The following is an 18,602-nucleotide window of genomic DNA, read 5'->3' as shown; positions in this document are numbered from 1 at the left end:
ACAATATTTTCATGGACCGGCCTTTAACGTGTCGCGAATAAAAACAACAAAATAAAACCAGTACCAGTACCAAAAAAGATAGATTTATTCATAACACACGGGAAAAGACCCGTGAACTGACAAAAACCCTGAAAACCAGAAGTTTAACACCCGAGCCTCAACTCTCGCGGCCCAGTACCAAACGACTCACCGACCGGTATCGGTCCGTGGCCGGGGGGTTGGGGCCGCTGGGTTAAACAACAACCATTCCCTGTAAATTTTAGAGATAATTGTGTGAGAAAATCCAAACAACCAGTCTGATCACCTGCCTCCCCAGTTCTGATGCTCGGTTTGAGCATCAAACCGAGCTGGTCATCGTAACCATGTTTACATGTCCTGTGTTGCTTTTTGGATTAATGAGCAGTTGACCATGGGTACCTAGCGTACTGTACCCCCAGTGACCTAATCCCTAAATTAGGGATTGTGAGTTTGAGTCCCACGTAGAGTGGCGCAGTGGAAGCGTGCTGGGCTCATAACCCAGAGGTCGATGGCTCAAAACCATCCTCAGCTAGAAGAATATTTAACCACAATTTTGTTGTATAATAACAAAAGGCTATTCTATTGTAATAAAGTGTATGTGTGAGTATATACTGATATTAACAACCGACACTGGCCTATAACAGATGAATCGTTCTGCCAGGTATGTTGACATGTGCCAATATAAAAGCGTTTTCACAGAAAATAATCCAGATTACAAAAATTGAGCCAATTTTAAAGAATTGTTTTTCAACAAAATGTATCATAATTGTATCAGGATCAACCAGGGCTATTGTTACTATCATCCGTCAATATTAGCTATTTGCCAATCAATTGGTATCTGCATTTATAGTAGCCAGCAAATTCAAGTTTAAAAACGTACAAAGGGAACCAGATGAAAACACCCTTCAGCCATGTTATGAGAGTTAACATAGTTTGTCCAGCAGAGGCACTTTGCAACTTCCTTGTTGGAACCAATATGTTTGGAAGACCACAAACATAAACCACGTGATCCAAGCAGAGTCAGACACATCATAAATGTGTAAATAAATAACTGCAAATAACAAATGTTAGGGAAATTTGTTTATGTTTCATTTCTGAAAGCCAAAAAACTATTGGCCGGCATATTGAATATTGGATTCTTAAATCACCAAATATTGTGTCAGTGTCTGTCTTAAAAATCCTGCTGGGCTCTAACCTTGGCAACAAACATCCAGGATTGGTCAAGCACTTGGATATAACATCTTAACATAAACATTAATGCTGTTATGCTAACTTGCTCACAACAGCACTGCTAACATCCTGATGTTAAGCAGTTGTTATGGCTACCCTATTTACCACCTTATTTGGCTTGCTTTTAACCATGTAAAGCACTTTGTGCTACAGTTTTTTTTGTATGAAAAGTGCTTTATAAATAAAGGTTGATTGATTGATTGATTGATTGATTGATTGATTGATTGATTGATTGATAATAGCAGTAACAGCAGAATTTGGGATTTTTTCAAATCTGCTGCTGCGGTCCTGAGAGAAATACTGAGGAGAACGAGTCTAGTTATCACATTTAAGCCTCGTGATAGTTTCAGATCCTTCAGCATGAACGAATGTGGTGGCAAACCAACAAAAGAAGCAAGCTGCTGGTGTTGCTACAACTGGAAACGTAGTTAGTTCAGCCTCCATTGTGGTAAAATTGCACTTTCCATTTCACCAACATGGCCACACATTCTTCTTTCAGGGGCATAAGTTTCATTCAATCATGCACCTGGACAAACAAAATGACTTTCGCATGAACCTGAAGCTAAACTACAGCGCAATAAAATCTCCTTCCACACAGGAACTCCCAACACTTTTTCCATCCAACTCATGGCAGCCACTTCTCCATTGATCTCGTCCGTCAGTATTTGCTATGGGCATGACACTGTTGCGTGCGTGGAGGTGCACCATAAAACTTTACTAGGCGTGCTACAATAGCAGTCTTTATATCACAGCAGTGTGCCACAGCTTGTCTACACAAAGCCCAGCATTGAAATCTGGATCTCATTCAGTGCTGAGAGTTGCTCCTGTTCAGCTGTGTCCTCTGAGGGTGGAGACACCACTTCCTCTTAGTATGTGTAAGTGCTAGCGCCCATAATGATTCACATGTCTGGGCCTCGAGACCGGCCCTCCATCAGATTCTGTGAGCGAATGGAGGCAGCGATTTCGAAGCGACCCCCACCCCCATCACCACCCCTCTCTCAAACTGGTGACACAGCAAAACAAGCAGACACTCCGCTTACCAGAAATCTGGCAACGCTTCAGTGACTGGCCCACCCAGGCTTCCACATTTACAGGAGAATAGGCAGAGAGAGAGAGTGAAAGAGGCAAAAAGGAAAAGAGAGAAAAAGATGGGGAAATGAAACTAAAATGTCCAAAAGTTTAAACAAAAAAAGTTGTTGAAACATTGATTTGACAATTTTAGAAAAGAAAATCCACATTTTTTTTTCAACTTGTGTAATCAGTAGTTCTCAAAGAGCCAACAATACTCTGTTAGTCCCATGTTCACTATGGGAGCCATGCTTTCAGAAGCCCTTGTCATGTGGTGGGTGGCTGTGTAGAGCCTGGCTTCCCCAGGGACTGAAACCCTGCTGGGTTGGGTTTCACCTGCTACACAAGGCTTACTAGTCAACCAGTGCACACACAGAGAGAGTCAGGACTGAGAGAGGAGAAGGACCGCTGGAGGGAAACACTTCTGCTGAGTTAAAAAAAAAATGTTTTCTTTATATTAATGAAGACTTTCAGTTTTGCATTTGCAAGAGAGTCTGGACAATGACCAATAACCAATGACAATTTCTTTTATTTACTACAGCAACTTTCCATATAGATTAGAATTCAGAATAATGATGTAAAAAACAGACCTGCTGTTCAAATTGCACTTCTTGTTCTTCTATTAATTGGGATTGAATGTGTATTTGACAAAACGGGAAATTGTGGCCCACCATGCAGAATAAGTTTGACATCCCTGCATTATGCAAACACCTCAGACACACACAAGCAAAGGAGGTAGTCACTTACATATAAAGGCAGCTCCCTCTGGTTCACCTCCATTTTCTCTCCATCCACCAAAGACCTGGAGACAAAATAGCAGTGTTACTATGACATCGGGTTAATAACAGCACCGCCTAATGTAACCTATAGCCATGCTACAACTGAAGCATTGAATGTTGCATCAAATTTATTGCACTTATGTTATTGTTTGGCGTGAAACTTTAACCTCCAAGATCTGACCCACCTCTTAGCCCCACTGTCTCCCAAAGTCAGGACCGAGAGATCGCTTGCTATTTTTGTTTCAAAACATTTCCTGAGGTGAGTAAGATGAAGACTGTTATAGGGCTTAGTTCGCTGATATTGCCCTGCCTGCGTGAATGGAAAAACAATAGCCTTCAGACAGGATAGAGCAGTGGTAGAAAGGGTAACTGTATCATCAGCACACACCTGATCCACTGTGACTTCAGTCTCAGCTGTGAATAGTGCATGACTTCAAAGCTGCACAGCAGGTCTGCAGGCTGCGCTTTGTCTAGACACTCATCTGCATCAGCTGGGGCACATCCAGCAGACCTTGTGCCTCTGCAGACTTTTTGCATGTCCCAAACAGGCAGAAATTCCATTAAATGAGTCGAATGTTAATGTATCCCTAACCCATAAATGGCTCCCTTGCATGAAAAAGATGTATTCATGATTTTATTTTAGGAACATTTTCATTTAATTGTATAAAGTAATCCACATGAATGTCCTGGCTAAAATATCAAGGATTTTTCTTATGGTAAGCATGATGAGAAAAAGGAACAGCTATAGTTTTGGGTAGATTAAGTATTTCCTGCTTTTAAAACCTTTTTAAAAAAATCTACCAGTATGCAAGTTTTTACACTTTTGAAGAAATTAGGGTTAAAATTGTGTTTTTGTTGGGGTTTTTTAACCAACCAAAAGCAGGAATCACACAATGTTTATTAATTTATTAACTGAATACTCTTCTCAGCTTTGATCTCAATACACATATTTTAATGATTATTGAATATTTTTTGATTATGCCACTTCTTCCATATAAAAGTACGTAAAGGAATGGTGGGCAGGTCAATTCATTTAGAGTGGTGGAAATGATTATTTTAATTTCTAGCTAAATTTTTAAGAATAGAGCAGGATCTAATTCTGATGGTAGTTTAAATTTAATGGAGAAAGACAGGATATCAAAAAAAGAAAAAAAAAGACTACATAGAAATTATAAATTGCTTAGCACATCAATGAGTGAAATAAGTTTGGGTTTTTTTCACCACGCAAAATATGACTTAGTACTTGGTGGAGAAACCCTTGTCGGCAACCAACCTGGTGACCAACTTGCAGTTGGTCACCAGGTTTGCACACATCTCAATGCTGGGCTCACTTCTCTCTACAGAAACTGTAAATCCTTTAGCTTTCTTGGCTGCTGCATGACAACTTAAAGTTTCAGGTCCCTCCACAGATTTTCTATAGGTCTTAGGTCTAAAGACTGGCCTGGAGACAGCATGACCTTAATGTGATACTCCTTTGTTGGCTTGGTGGTATGGTCTGTGCCATTGTCATGCTGGAAGACCCATAAATGATCCATCTTCAATGTTCTGTCTGAGGGAAGGTTCTCATCCCAACTTTTACAGTACATGGCCATGTCCTTTGGCCCTCAAATGGATGTCAGTGAAGTGAATTCGCCTTGTATCCTTAGGAGAAAAAAAAACAGCCTCAAAGCATAATGTTTCCTGCAAATTGAGTTGATGCCAAAGAGATCCATTTTGGTTTCATCTGACCACGGCACTTTCTCCCATATCCCTCGCTGACTCATTTAGATCTCAACTGGCAAACTTAAGGCAAGCCTGTACATGTGCTTTCGTGAGCAGGAGAAGGTGCTGCAAGATTTCAATCCATTACACAGTATTGTGTTACCAATGGTGTTCTTGGTGACTGTGGTCCCAGCTGCCTTCACATCATTAACAAGCTCCTCCTGTGTAGTTTTGGGCTCCTCCCTCACCTCTATGATCATTCTCACCATATGAAGCAAATTCTTACTTTGAGCTCCAGATCAAAATGGTCATTTTATATTTCTTCAATTTCTAAATATCACACCAATCACACCAACAGTTGTCACCTTCTCACTAAGCTTCCTGCTGATGGACTCGTATCACATTCCAGCCTTGTACAGACCTTTGACAGCTCTTTGGTCTTCCCATGGTGGTGGAGGGCTTGGAATGGAAGAAATTGACTTTGCTGACAGGTGTGATTTATACACAAGTTGAGATCAGATATATATGTAATCGATTGGCTGATGATAATCTGTTCACCTGGCTGGGTTGTAGGGGGTCATTTATTTGCATGTGAGCAAACTTGGCAATTCAGCAGGGGATCAAATAATTATTTACCCCAATGGAAGATCACTGTTCTCATACCAAGATATGTAATCCCCTGCATTAAACCCAATATTATGCCATGTTATTTTATGAAAATAAACCTGCACGGTGACACTGCAAACCAACAACAAGCATTCAGCGTCTTTAATGCAGGTCCAGTCACATTAGACTGTAACTCTACAGCTGATGTCCTGAAGGTTTATCTAACAATAATATCACTATCATATTTACACAGTGTAATTCTCTTCACAGGGGATACTTTACCAATAGAAGAGTGGAATACCAGAGGCTTGGACATTCTCAGTTTTCAGTCATACTTATATCCATAGCATTACACTACTGTGATGTACAACTGATGATGGTTTATCTATCCTATTACAGAATATATTTTTTTTAAATGCCCACAAATGCGATTGTTCTGCTCATCTTCACTTTATAGAAAGTTCAAAACAAGATTCACATCCAAACACAGAAGGAAGAAATCACCTGAGCTTCACGAGCTCAAAAACAACTTTTGAATAGTCTGCAGGTGAAAGCAAAGATTGGATGACCAGGAAACCAAAGTAAGGCACACCACCATCTACGGATTAACCTTAAACCCAACGTTTATTGTCTATTTTTTTCTAATACTATGCGAAGCATTAGTGTCATTCATTGTCCTCAGTCTGACTGTTCAGTATGAAGGAGAAACCTGATCTGAGTCGTGGCCAGGCACGCCAGAACAGAGCGTGAGAAAACAGAAAAAAGATTACACATAACAGCACGCTGTCAAAAAGCATTTGGAAAGCATTTTGACATACACAGATGGGAGTATGTACACCCTGTCTTCATCAGGCTTTTTTTCAGATGACGCACGGTTAAACTATTTAATTTCCGTTCACATGGCAAGCTGCAGAAATAGGCTGTCGAATGCATTTTTATGCATGCAGTGAATGACAACTGCATAATTCCGCACTTTTCAACATGACGTATTTAAACTTAATAAAGGAGCTCACAAATTCATGAATGATGTATGTGAGTTTCTCCGTAAATTAGAGTTATCGGACTCAGAATGTAAAGTATTACTTAGAGGAAAACAACCTCGCTTTCACACGAATGCATGGAGCAGCCACACAAAGAAGTGAAAACGGGGGACCGCACACATTGTGAGCACTCCTATGAACAATAAATGATCTCCACTGCTACTGTCACTAGGAAGCGAAACCCCTGCATTTAACAGTCAAATACAGTCAGTAAACACATCATTTATCTCTCTCCGGGATCACAACAGCGGGTTTGAATAGACAACATAGACGGGGGAAAACGCGCGTTTTGCCTTTTACCTGTGAACGCACCAGCATTTCACTCCATCCACGCCTCACGTGAACAATTAACAAGTTATATATATATATAAAAAAAAAGTATATACAAAAATTAAAAAGTACATGAAAACAGTTTCGCTGTCTGCACACTGCTCCTTCCTTTAAGCTTTAATGAAAATCTGCGTGAAACGGAACTTTTCCGAGTGAGGATGAATCAGCTTCCCATTACCTGCTGCGCTTTCCTCCCTCCCTCCGCTTTCTCGCTCCGGGAGTCTATTTGGAAAGTGTTTGAGCCGCTCGCTTCTGCTCCGCGTAGTAGGTGTGACTAATAAACATACTTTATTAATGCACCTTTTATTCCGAATGAGTTGTTTCTTTCCGCTTCTTTCAGGTTTCCATGTTTTTGCTCCGAGACAGATAGACAGTTCGTTAGGAGTCTGCAGGTGTCGCCAGTGTTTTTCCTTTTCCTTTGCTGCCTGTCTTTTTTTTTTTTTTTTTTGGTCCACCCCTTCAAGGACCGGGCAGCATGAGTGAAACCTCTCCGGGAGGCAGGGCCAAACGTGGCGACATGTGCTTAATTCCGTCTCTATAAATGTAACGTCCCCAGCATAGGGAGCTCATAATGACATTTAATGCTTCATTTGACATTTCCTTTGGCCACAACTGAGCTCCTGTATTTGGTGTTTGTCATTTTAATTTTCTCCAATCAGAGATCAGCATGAGTGATGTCACTGTGACCGAGTACAAAGAAACCACAGCAGCAGCGGTGAAAAGACTGTAAGTACAAAGTCAATTCAATTCAGTTCAGTCACATTTTCTCACACAATAGTCGCCTCAAGGGACTTTATATTGTAAGGTAAAGATCCTACAGTAATACAAAGCCCCAACCATCAGATGACCTTGTTCAAGCAAGCACTTGGCAACAGTGGGAAGGAAAAACTCCCTTTTAATTGGAAGAAACCTCATCCAGAATTAGGCTCAGGGAAGGACAGCCATCTGCTGCTACCTGCTGGGGGTGAGGGGAGGGAGACAGATGGAAGAGAGCTAGAGATTAATAATAACTGGAAAGAATGCAAAGTGCATAAACCACATTTTTATTCTACTACACTTCTTCCACGCTTTAATTACTATTAACCTTAGAAAAAATTGCTCCACTTTATCAGCCCCAATGTTAAAATGCGCCTTACACATTAATACAGCATTAACATGCCACATCACTATGCTTTGAACTTCTTCTTGAGGTGGATAGTTGTAGAGTGTACTTCTTGATAGGGATAATGGATCTTTTAAACACCAGGCAGGCTGATACACTAAAGTCCAGAAGTTTACTGACAACAGTTTTGGATACATTAACTACATTTTTTTTTTATGTACTTTTACTTAAGTATTTGTAATACAGTCTCTCACTGAGTATTTTAGCACTTTGGTGTGGCTACTTTTGGCATTAGCTAACTTGGTAATAAATATAGTATAAATACACACATGAGACGTGTGTTTCACAGAATTCTAATTTATTATTAAGATTATAAGCAAGACTGGATGTATGAATGTTCAGCACCTTACACTGATAGATTCCATGTTGTTTGCCAATAGCCAACTTCAGACAACATGGCCAATATCAGCTGAAACAAATCTTATATACTGATGTATCCTCATCAATCAATGCTTGCTTTCAGTTTAATTCAATTCAGTTTAATTTCATTTATGTAGTGCCAAATCACAACCACAAACCCTATTTATATTGTAAGGTAAAGATCCTACAATAGTGGAGAGAGGAAACTCCAACAATCAGATGACCTCCTATAAGTAAGCAATTGGCAACAATGGGTAAGAAAACCTCCTTTCCACTGTTGCCAAGGAAGAAACCAGGAAGAAAACTCCGGCAAAACTAGGCTCAATGCAAAGTGGTGTATAAACACACTGACAGTGAAAAAAGGTGAATAAAGAAGAAAAACTTAGTGCATTGTGGGAAACCCAAGTAGGCTAGATATATTGCAGCATAACTAAGGGGGGGGGGGGGGGGGGGGTTTCAGGGTCACCTGATCCAGCCCTAAATATATGGTTTATCAAAAAGGAAAGTTTTTGATAAAACTTGCCAAATCGGAAAAGTAGAGATGTGTCTATCTCCCAAATCCAAACTGAAGAGGGGCCTGAAAGCTGAAGGCTCTGCCTCCCATTCTACTTTGAAATACTCTAAAACCACAAGTAAGCTCACAGGCTGAGCGTGAAGTGCTCTACAGGGGTGATGTGCTACTTTGAGGTCTTTACGATAAGATGGGGCCTGATTATTCAAGACTTTTTACATCGGCAGGTGCATGAGGGAAAAGTAAAAATAAAAGAGCCTTTCTGGACTTTGAGATGATTCTTCTTCTTTTTAGTATTTTAGCATTAACTATTGACTCAATAAATGTGGCTGTACAGCTGTTTTATGTAGTGACATCAGGTGTATCAAGCATAACTCACATTTCATACGTAAGCTGATTGGTGATTTTTGCACAATCTACTTTAGGAGTTATTTTCTTTTATGAAAATGAACTCAAGTGGAGTTAATTGCACACTGATAGCAGAAGGACAGAGCTGTCTCAAAATAGCGCTTTGTGTGGGACTCTATACTTACTTTTTAACTGGCTCGGGGGGAAAAAAGACCTCTTTCATTTTCAGCTGGATTCTCATCATAGTCGCACACAGTGGAGGGCAATTTATACTGACATTTTACATTAATAAGAAACACAAAAAGAAGACAACTTTCCCACAATCCCTGCTCCCCGGTCACTCCCAACCCCTGTTCTCCCACTAACTAATAATGAGCAGCAGATGAACTAAAACGATGCTCCAGCTTTCACACAGTTGGCAATATCAGTTAATTTCACCCTGTCCCCCAAAAAGTGCCGTCTTGCTTAATTGGGAGATCAAAGGATTATAGAAAGTTTGAAACAAGGACAAAGCCACCCTCAAGTACAGGCACTGAATTCAGAATTTATAAGACTATGGTGCCATCTGCTGGTGTAACCAAGAAGTGACTAAAATAAACAACACTTGTGCAGGAGGTTTTTCCATACCACATTCCACTTGCATCCTCTGTAATTCATACACTAAATTCCAAAGTAGTTAAGGTGCAGTAATCTGCTGTATTTTCTGCATGCAATCCCCGTTTCCTGTAGATGGCGAGAGCGGTACACAAAAACACACACTGAGGTTCACTGAGTCACATTTAACAAGGCACAGCTTCCTCAGTGCAACTGACCTGGAAGGGTTTTTTCTTTTTCACCAAGACCCCCTGGTGTTGTTGGAGCAGCTTCATGGACGTCCCATGACCCTTGACCTCCTCATTAGAAGCTTGAAAAAACAAAACCAACAGAACAAAAAGGCCTCGGGAGAAGCATCGCCATCACTTTTTTACTTCAAAACAACAGGAAACAAAGACACTAATATTTGAGATACAAAAGCACTTTCCTAAAACAATTAAAACAACAAAACAAGAAGGGTTTCTGTCCCAGCGCAGCTGCCATCACGCTGTTTCAATGAAGCCTTTTTTTCCCTAGCCGAAAAGACATTTCAGTTACAGTCCAATAAAAACAGATTTTGAATCTTAATTTCAATCTCCAAATCCTCCTCTGATTTCTTAAATATGAAAAGCATTTTAAAAAATCATTCAGGGGTTTCAAAGGCAATAATTCAAATAACTGTATTTGTTTTCTCTCACAGAATTTGTAATGTCTGTCTTTGTGGTTTGACATGGTGATAGATTACCAAGTTTAACTCAAACACTGCATAATCATGAGTGAGGAATTAGCCATCAACCAACAGTAAACATTGCTCACAGAAGCATTAGAGGAAAGCTGCTGGCATGGATACCAGGCAGTTAGTCTGATTTTTTTTTATAGAAATTATACAGAAAAAAACACTATTAAACCTTCTATTTAGGACCGCAGGGGATAAATACTGCAGGGACTTAAATACTGTTTATCCTCCAAAGCCTAATCACACCATTAAGAAATCTCTACTTTGCAAAACAAACAGAGAAAGTCAAAGAACACAAACACTTTCAGAACATCGACAGCAAGCAGGGAAGCAAATACGGAAATACACAGATTGTGAAACAAACAACATAACATGAGAAAGGGGGGGGAAAGGATCATTCCATATTTATTTCTGAATAAAAGGATTTCACACATTCTGAGGAAATAGTTGCCGCGGCCTTTAAATTGGATTATTGTGTTGTAAGGTTGACCTTGCCGTGAAAATAACCACTGTTGGCAGGACGTTTGAATTCCCTGTCATTAATGTGGCAAACTGTTTAAAAGGAAAGTAAACAAGCTCGAATTCTTCAGCTTTTGTAGCTTTTCTCACATAAGCCCCGACTTAATTATATAATTTGAATATTATTTCGAACACGCGTCCACACAAGTGGGGATTAATTTCTCTCAGACTTTAGCTTGAACCAAAGACATATGCAAACTAAGTATTTTATTAGGTGCACCTTGCTACTGGGTAGGACCCCCTTCTGCCTTTAGAACTGATTTAATTCTTCATGGCATAGAGTCAAAAAAGTGCTGGAACCATTCCTCAGAGAATTTGGTCCATATTAATATGACATCAGCACACATGTTGCTGCAGATTTGTGGACTGCACATCCACGACACCAATCTTCCATTTCACCACATCCCAAAGGTTCTGTACTGTGTGCTGAGAGGTGCTGACTGTGGAGGCCGTTTGAGTACAGTGAACTCATTGGTGTATTCAAGGAACAAATTTGAGATGATCTGAGTTTTGGGATTTTGCGTGTTATTCTGATGGCAGCAGGCATCAGCAGATGGGTTACACTGTCTTTATAAATGGACTGAGATGTTCAGCAACAATACTCAAGTAGGCTGTGGTGTTTAAATGATGCTCATCTGGTCCTAAGGGGCCCAAAGTGTGCCAAGAAAATATCCCCCGACACCATTACTCCATCACCATCAGCAGCCTGAACCGTTGCTCCAAGCCAGGATGAATGGGATCCATACTCTTTTATGCCAAGTTCTGACCCTACCCTCCAAAATTCACAGATGACATCGAGATTCAACAGACGAGGCAGCACTTTTACAATCTTCTGTTGTCCAATTTTGATGAGCCTGTGCAAATTGTTGTCATGGTATTGGGAGATTTGACCCAGTGGTTCATAGATTTTGGACTTTCTAGTCTTTATTTGAATACTCTGTTCTGATTCCTGGTTTGTTTAATGTTTATATTTCAGGTATTCATGTATGTTTCATGTATTCTTGGTGTATTTGCTCTAGCTTGCACTTCCTAGTTACTTTAAAGTGTAAAATAGCTGTCTCCGCTTCCCTTAACTGCCCTACTGCGCATATACAGTGAGTGCCTCCCATTGTCCTATGTCAGACCATGTGTTTCTGTTCCTGTCTCTCTTGCCCCTAGTGGTTTTCAGCATGAGTGTGTTTCCTAGTGGTTATACTGTAGTTTTCAGTTTCCCCTTTTTGGATTTATGTTTCACTTTTTTCTATTATGGCCACTTTGTTCTTTTGTGAACAGAAAAGGGGCCCACTTTTTGTTTTATTCTGGCTACCTCTACACGACTGCATGTGGGTCCTTTTCCCTACAGCTAGTCTCTAAAATCCACAGACTGTGACAACTGCAGCCTTTGTGACCATTTGCTTCAGTGTTTGTGTTCAATGTATGTTTTTCTGCATACATTTGTTCTAACAGGTGGTTGTTTGAGTGGCTGTTGTATACAGCTCAAAGCAATCTGGCCATTCTCCTCTGACCTCTATGATCAAGATGGCATTTTTGCCCAGAAACCTGCTGCACACTGGATATTTTGTTTGAGTGAACAGAATAGACGGTGAATATATTTGAAGCATTAGATAAATAACCTTTTTTCAGACTTCATTAAATGATTTTGTGAACTTGGAAAACCAAATAAAACAAAAATATAGAGGAATATATCCTCAGTTTTAGTATATGATAGTTTGTTAAATAAACATTCAACATAAATTCAAACATTAAAAACTAAAATAAGAAAATCCACTCTGTAAACTAACTAAAACTAATCTGATTTTTTAAAAATGAAATAAAAATAAAAAAATAAATAGAAGATACAAAACTATGGTAACTTTGCTTCATACTGTAACAGACCGTCAATTAAATGGCCTACCATTAAATAACAGCTTTGGTATTTTGTTTGTGTGATGTAGTCGGTCCGGTCGGAACCTACTGGGGGGAGTTTAAAAGATGATGCACCGACGTTTCAAAGACGTCCAATTGCGCATGTGCAAATCTATCAAAACACCGACAAAAGAGCGAGGCTTGCATGGAATTTATCTAGAAAAAATGTCTTATGGACTTAGATTAATTTATTTTTTAAAATAAATATTTCTTTCTTGATAGTTACGGTTAATTTGTATGAAGGTTAGCAATCCGTTCTCCATACACAGTGTACCTGGCGGAAGGTTACATTAACAGTAGCTAGCATGCTAAGTACTGGTTAACCACCGTCTGTTGTTTGCTAGTTAATATGTTTCACACGCTGTTGTTTGTAAGGCTTTTCTGTGTGCCTTTAGTACGCAGTCGAGGATAAATGAAGATGACTCTGGCGCAGAGTGCTGATTTCCGTCGATTTTTAGCATAAATTTCCTCCGTGTTTCAAGCGTGCATAGTACACCGTTTAACCTCAGTGTGAAAGCTCAGTACGTGATCCGGGGATGGACAACGTTACGGTGTCAGCCTCCGATGGGACCGCAGAGTGCCCTCTGGTCTCTGAGGATATGGAGGGGATCTGTGTAATGCCTGACTTGAGTGCCATAAAGACTGAGCAGTCGGTGGGTGCAAGCCCAGACGACACAAACACCCAAAATGTGGCTATGGGCATCAAATTCATCTTGCCCAACCGCTTCGACATGAATGTTTGCTCAAGATTTGTAAAGTCGCTCAACGAGGAGGACAGTAAGAACATCCAGGATCAGGTGAACTCTGATCTGGAGGTGGCTTCCGTTTTGTTTAAAGGTAAGAAAAAAGCAAAACCCTGTTTCTTCGTCTTAGATTTACTTGTGATTGTGTCAAGTGCACGATACTAATAAACGTGTTTTACTTCTGTCAGCCGAGTGCAACATCCAGACCTCACCTTCCCCGGGTATACAAGTGCGTCATGTTTACACACCATCCACCACCAAACATTTCTCGCCAATCAAACAGTCCACCACTCTCACCAATAAACATCGAGGCAATGAGGTGTCTTCCACACCTCTTTTGGTGCACTGTAAGTACCATCATTTCCTTCAACTTCAGTTTTTTTCGTTGTTTTTATGTGAGCGGAATTGTTAAAATGTAATTGTTACACATGCACATGTTTCCTTTCAGCTCTATCCATTCATCAGCTGGCAGCTCAAGGGGAGATGGTGTTTTTGGCCAGCAGGATTGAACAAGGTAGGCTGTCAAAGGATTACAGTTTTTGTTGTCATGGAGTTCAATCCATCCAAAATTAGTTAAATGAAAAATTGCACCACAGTAACAACCAAAAACATCACTGTCATACATGCACCATTAAACATTCATAAATTATGTACCAATGAAGTGCAACACTTTAAAATAAAAACACATAAATTAATATAAATGATTGCACATTTTTACAGACTAGGTCTACTTTCAGTCTTCTATAATGTTCATATATAGTTCGCAGAGGTGTGAACTGTATATGAACCAACCATATAAACAAACTTCTTCCATTTTCATTTAACAATGTTAGTTTTTCCAGACTGATACATTCTGAAAGTTCCTTTATCCCATGTTTCATAGAAGGAGCATCCATACTCTTCCAGCATAGTGCTTCTGTGTTCGTCAGAAGCCCACTGGGTAAATTCCCAGCAGGCACAGTTTAACATTTAGAGGGATGTTGAAGTTGAACACCTCTGACAGACAGTTGATGACATCTTTCCAGAATTTATGAATGTTTGGACATTCCCATGAAAAGTAAAGAATGATTCCTTTTTCATTTAAACATGTTTAGGTTTAACAGAAGTTCTACAAGTCCACATCAGCTACTTGTATTGAAGACGCTTTATTTATATTTGTACCTTTAGACAAGCCTCATTCTAGTTTGTCTCATATATGTCCTCTTATCTGCCGCTTCTCGGGGCATTTAACTTGTTCACTGCTGAGACTTTAAAATTAGATATTAGTAGGTTATAGTAAATAGAAACTCAACCTTTTTTCTTCTAAATCTCCAAAAGAGACTAATTCTATTTTTCATTGCTGTTGGATAAGTGTGCATCTCTCTGGATCTGGATGACATGTATTTTTTTTAACTGTAAATGTTACAGATTCTGCTTTTTTAAAATTTTTGAATCCTTATTTCTCAGACATTGAATTCACCTTCACATAAAAGAGAAAAACAACAGTTCTTCATCAGTTTACCAGCAGATATTGAATCTTGATAATTACTTGTATATGCAAAATATAAAGTTTAAAAATGTAATTAGACCAGTAGATGGAGATTAAATACACTGCCATGTTTTATTTTCCATGTTTATTTTAACAGAGACTGTAATCAATCTCCAAGATGAGGAGGGCTTCACCCCGCTGATGTGGGCAGCTGCACATGGACAAATCGCTGTGGTGGAGTTTCTGCTCCAAAATGTATGGAAGATCATTAAAAAAGTTTATATTTTTAATGATTTTATATTTTATATCCGAGCAAGACTTCTTCACTTACTGTTTGTTTGTCATCCTGTGACACTTTTTGCTGTAGGGTGCTGACCCTAACCTCCTAGCCAAAGGAAGAGAGAGTGCATTGTCCTTGGCTTGCAGTAAGGGATACACAGATATTGTGAAGATGCTCATTGACTGTGGAGTCGATGTCAATGAATATGACTGGGTATGTTATTATTAAAAAGTGTGGTTAGTTTAAAGTAGCGCCTCCGTTCAGTTTGTGATCTTGGTATTAAATGTTATTATCTCTGTGGGTTTTTAGAATGGAGGAGCCCCTCTGCTGTACGCTGTCCATGGCAACCATGTGCGCTGTGTTGAAATCTTGTTAGGTGAGCAGAAATCTTTGACTTGAAGGAACATCTGTGTTCATATTTGTTAAAGCGGTTGTGTTGAGTTCTAACACAAAATGATGTACAGTGATTGAAATTTTGTATGTTTGCATGTCTTCCAGAGAGCGGTGCTGATCCTACCATAGAGTCAGATTCTGGTTTCAATGCAATGGACATGGCTGTAGCCATGGGCCACCGAAATGGTATGTGAGAAAAAGAGCAAAACACAGCTGAGAAACATGCTGGAACAGTCTCAGTAATCAAATAGTCTCTGGAGTAACCCTGACTATATTCCAATATGTTTTAACTTTAGAGTTTGCCGCACAAACCCCAGAACTACACGTTCATTTAAATATATATGAGAGAGAGAGTGTTTCTTTAAAGGAATAAACAACTGGCACTGTTATGACTTCATTTCATTTTACCTGTTCAGCTAATATCTTTAGAGAGAGTAGGGCTTAGACAGGCAGAGGAGGGGTAGTGGATCAATTGAACAAAAGTTGTTTAATATAGAGCAGCCAGGCAGGAGGAAAAGAGGAAGACCACAGAGAAGATTCATGGATGTAGTGAAGGAGGCCATCTTTCATTCACCGCATGTGCTGGAGCTGCTCAGCACAGCTCTGTTGTTCCATATCTGCCACATAGTTTGTGGTGGATTTTTTCTAAAGGGGGATGCTTGAATTATATACAGACATGTTCCCTCTGTAAGAACTTGATACCTTATGGGTTGAGGGCATCGAAATTAGATTTGAGATATTTTTTTTCCTACAATGAATCATTTGGTGATGGCATGAACTTGCCAAAAAAAAAAAAGGTTTTGCCCTGCTGCCAAAGCCTAAAATTGGAAATTGTCCTGGTGTTTGTCCTGTAAAACTTGATTTGAGTAGATAAGAATTTGTTGACAGTATTGCTGTTTCTGCTAAGATAAACACAAAGTCGCCTTTTCCTGCCAGATCCACACTTTCTCCTTTCTCAGAGTGAAGAATGGTCACATGGAAATGTAAATATTGGTCTTAATTTTCACTTTTAATGCTTAAACTATCGCGGTAATCAGGATTTGTTTCCACAAAGCCCACAGTTCTGTTAAATGACTTCAGTGTATGTTTCTCTGTTTAGTTCAACAGGTGATGGAGGCACACTTGCTAAAGTTATTGATGGGGATCAGAGAGTGAACTGCTGCACTTGAGGGAGAACAAATACTGAAGAGATGCTGCTGTGCGCTGGACAATCATGTAGCATGGCCAGTCTGTCAGCCTGCAGGAGTATTTTGTTCCCTTAAGAGATATTTCATAAGCATTGCTTCATATTATTCATGATGCAAGTGAAGGTTTGTGGTGTGTGAAACATCAGTTTTAACCCTCTTTAAAGCTATTAAGCGCTGCACTTTTTTCTTTTTTTTTCTTTTCAACATTGACTGTGGAGTTGCATATCCAATCAATATACACTGACTGGTTTTCAAAGAGCATGCTGAGTTCTTCACTGCAGCCCACCACACACTGCCCTCCACCCATGTTGCCCAATGAGCAGTGCAGACTGGAATCGACTTTGTTCTAAAGTAGCAAAGAGCTTACTTTTTACGTTGTTGTAATTTAATACCTTTTGCCCATGTTTGTGTTTTAAGACTAACCTATTATCCTCTATTACATTATTTTATTGTAATATTTTCACGTTCACACTCTCTGGACTCGGGATATTTCTGAGGCACGAGATTTTATGACTCTGTCAAGCTGTTTGTGGTCCGTTGACTGAAGATCTTTGTGTTTGATGTATTGAATTTATTTATTTTAATAATTTAAACTGTTATGACGTCAGTTTGTTTCTTTGTGTAGTGATACAAAATGTTCAGATGTGTTGTGAATTTTAAAAGAACTTACACCAAAATTAAACGACCCACAAAATGCTGTGGTGCTACTTGTATGAAAATAGCACCACAGTAAGTTTATTATAGATATTTGTCTGATGTGCAAGAGTCAGTGAAGTTAAGCAGTTTAACTTAAACACCAAACTTTTGAAAGTCCAACCAACAGCATCACATTCTGTGGAGAAGTTGTTCTTTTTATATTGTTGATAAGACAGGAAGAAAAGCCTGCGTTTAACAATTTTACTCTGAAAAGCACTGGAAAATTTTGAGTTTCATGCTTCAGTGGCCATAATGCACTGAAAAAACCAAGCAAGCATTTCATGTCAAATAAAAAGAAATGGGGAAAATAAACAAAATCATATTCACAAATGAAAGGTACAGTCTCAAGGTTTTCACAGGGCTTTATGGAGCTTGTAGATCCACTGTTTGCAACAATAATTTGAGGTGCTTGTTTTCTGTATGCGTTTACATCATTGTGGAGGAATTTTTGCCCACTCTTCTTTTAATAGTTCTCTTTTACTTCAGTTATTTAGATTTGCAGGCATTCGTTCATGAATGGTTCTTTTAAGCTTCTCCCACAGCGTTTCAGTCAGATTGAGGTCTGGATGTGACTGAGCCATTGTAAACATGGGGGGAATTTGCTGGGATGCTCCCTCCCTGGATCATTTTAACACGCACCTAAATGGCTGGTAAAATTGTTATTTTTACCAAGTTTAATTAATTTGACAAATGAATTTATTTCATTCAGCTGCTGTTTCTTTGTATCCAAAATGTTGTATTTCCAAAATTGCTCATGCAGATTGCACCATCAGCTACTCACAAAACTGGAAAATGGCATTTTAAAAATAAAATTTTGAAATCAGCATTGCCTCTCTGACCTAAGTTTTAGCTAAAAGCAGAGTCCTTGAAGCAAATCTTGACTCTTAGCAGTCATCTTGAAAGGCCATCGGTCTTTTATTTAAAGCGCTGTCTAAATTATCTTTAACCA

General features: G+C 39.3%; 2 protein-coding genes and 1 long non-coding RNA gene across 10 annotated transcripts in view; 2 read left to right on the top strand and 1 right to left on the bottom strand.

The window, feature by feature from the left end:
- arhgef28a (Rho guanine nucleotide exchange factor (GEF) 28a) overlaps positions 1–7,201 on the bottom strand; it is a 51,801-nt gene extending 44,600 nt beyond the window's left edge. For 3 of the 6 annotated variants that reach the window (XM_005454507.4, XM_013274070.3, XM_005454509.4), the window contains exons 1-2: positions 6,951–7,188; positions 3,064–3,118 (exon numbers count right to left, since the gene is read on the bottom strand). In XM_005454507.4, coding sequence (XP_005454564.1) covers positions 3,064–3,096 — 33 coding nt within the window. In that variant the 5' untranslated portion in view covers positions 3,097–3,118; positions 6,951–7,188. Of the gene's footprint in view, positions 1–3,063; positions 3,119–6,742; positions 6,846–6,950 lie in introns of those variants that run through there. The other 3 variants (XM_019360652.2, XM_019360651.2, XM_025908987.1) reach the window with 3 other exon arrangements.
- A 24-nt stretch (positions 7,202–7,225) lies between these two features.
- Positions 7,226–11,019, top strand: LOC112847369 (uncharacterized). Of its 2 annotated transcripts, none has more exons than XR_003220885.1 (3): positions 7,226–7,315; positions 7,432–7,498; positions 9,994–11,019. It is a non-coding gene; the product is annotated as an uncharacterized LOC112847369 (long non-coding RNA). The 2 variants fall into 2 exon arrangements; XR_003220884.1 differs by having other exon boundaries at positions 9,883–11,019.
- Positions 11,020–12,962: 1,943 nt separating this feature from the next.
- On the top strand, positions 12,963–18,476 carry ankra2 (ankyrin repeat, family A (RFXANK-like), 2). Of its 2 annotated transcripts, XM_005454506.4 has the most exons (9): positions 12,963–13,723; positions 13,818–13,976; positions 14,078–14,143; positions 15,255–15,352; positions 15,465–15,590; positions 15,687–15,753; positions 15,876–15,956; positions 16,707–16,753; positions 16,870–18,476. In XM_005454506.4, exons 1-9 carry the CDS (start codon positions 13,423–13,425, stop codon positions 16,879–16,881), a joined length of 957 nt encoding a protein of 318 aa, XP_005454563.1. In that variant the 5' UTR covers positions 12,963–13,422; the 3' UTR covers positions 16,882–18,476. The 2 variants fall into 2 exon arrangements, with proteins under 2 accessions (XP_005454563.1, XP_003449706.1); XM_003449658.5 differs by lacking the exon at positions 16,707–16,753 and having other exon boundaries at positions 12,964–13,723.
- The last annotated feature ends 126 nt before the right edge of the window (positions 18,477–18,602 follow it).

This window comes from Oreochromis niloticus, linkage group LG7 (genome assembly GCF_001858045.2).
Source record: "Oreochromis niloticus isolate F11D_XX linkage group LG7, O_niloticus_UMD_NMBU, whole genome shotgun sequence".
Taxonomy (NCBI): Eukaryota; Metazoa; Chordata; class Actinopteri; order Cichliformes; family Cichlidae; genus Oreochromis; species Oreochromis niloticus.
This window is presented reverse-complemented; position numbering and strand designations above follow the sequence as displayed.

Excerpts from the sequence above, each read along its gene's own strand:
- ankra2 (XM_005454506.4), top strand. The coding sequence starts at position 13,423 with ATGGACAACGTTACGGTGTCAGCCTCCGATGGGACCGCAGAGTGCCCT. Across the intron at positions 13,977-14,077 it reads CACACCTCTTTTGGTGCACT|CTCTATCCATTCATCAGCTG; the intron begins GTAAGTACCATC and ends GTTTCCTTTCAG. Across the intron at positions 15,754-15,875 it reads CTGTGTTGAAATCTTGTTAG|AGAGCGGTGCTGATCCTACC; the intron begins GTGAGCAGAAAT and ends CATGTCTTCCAG.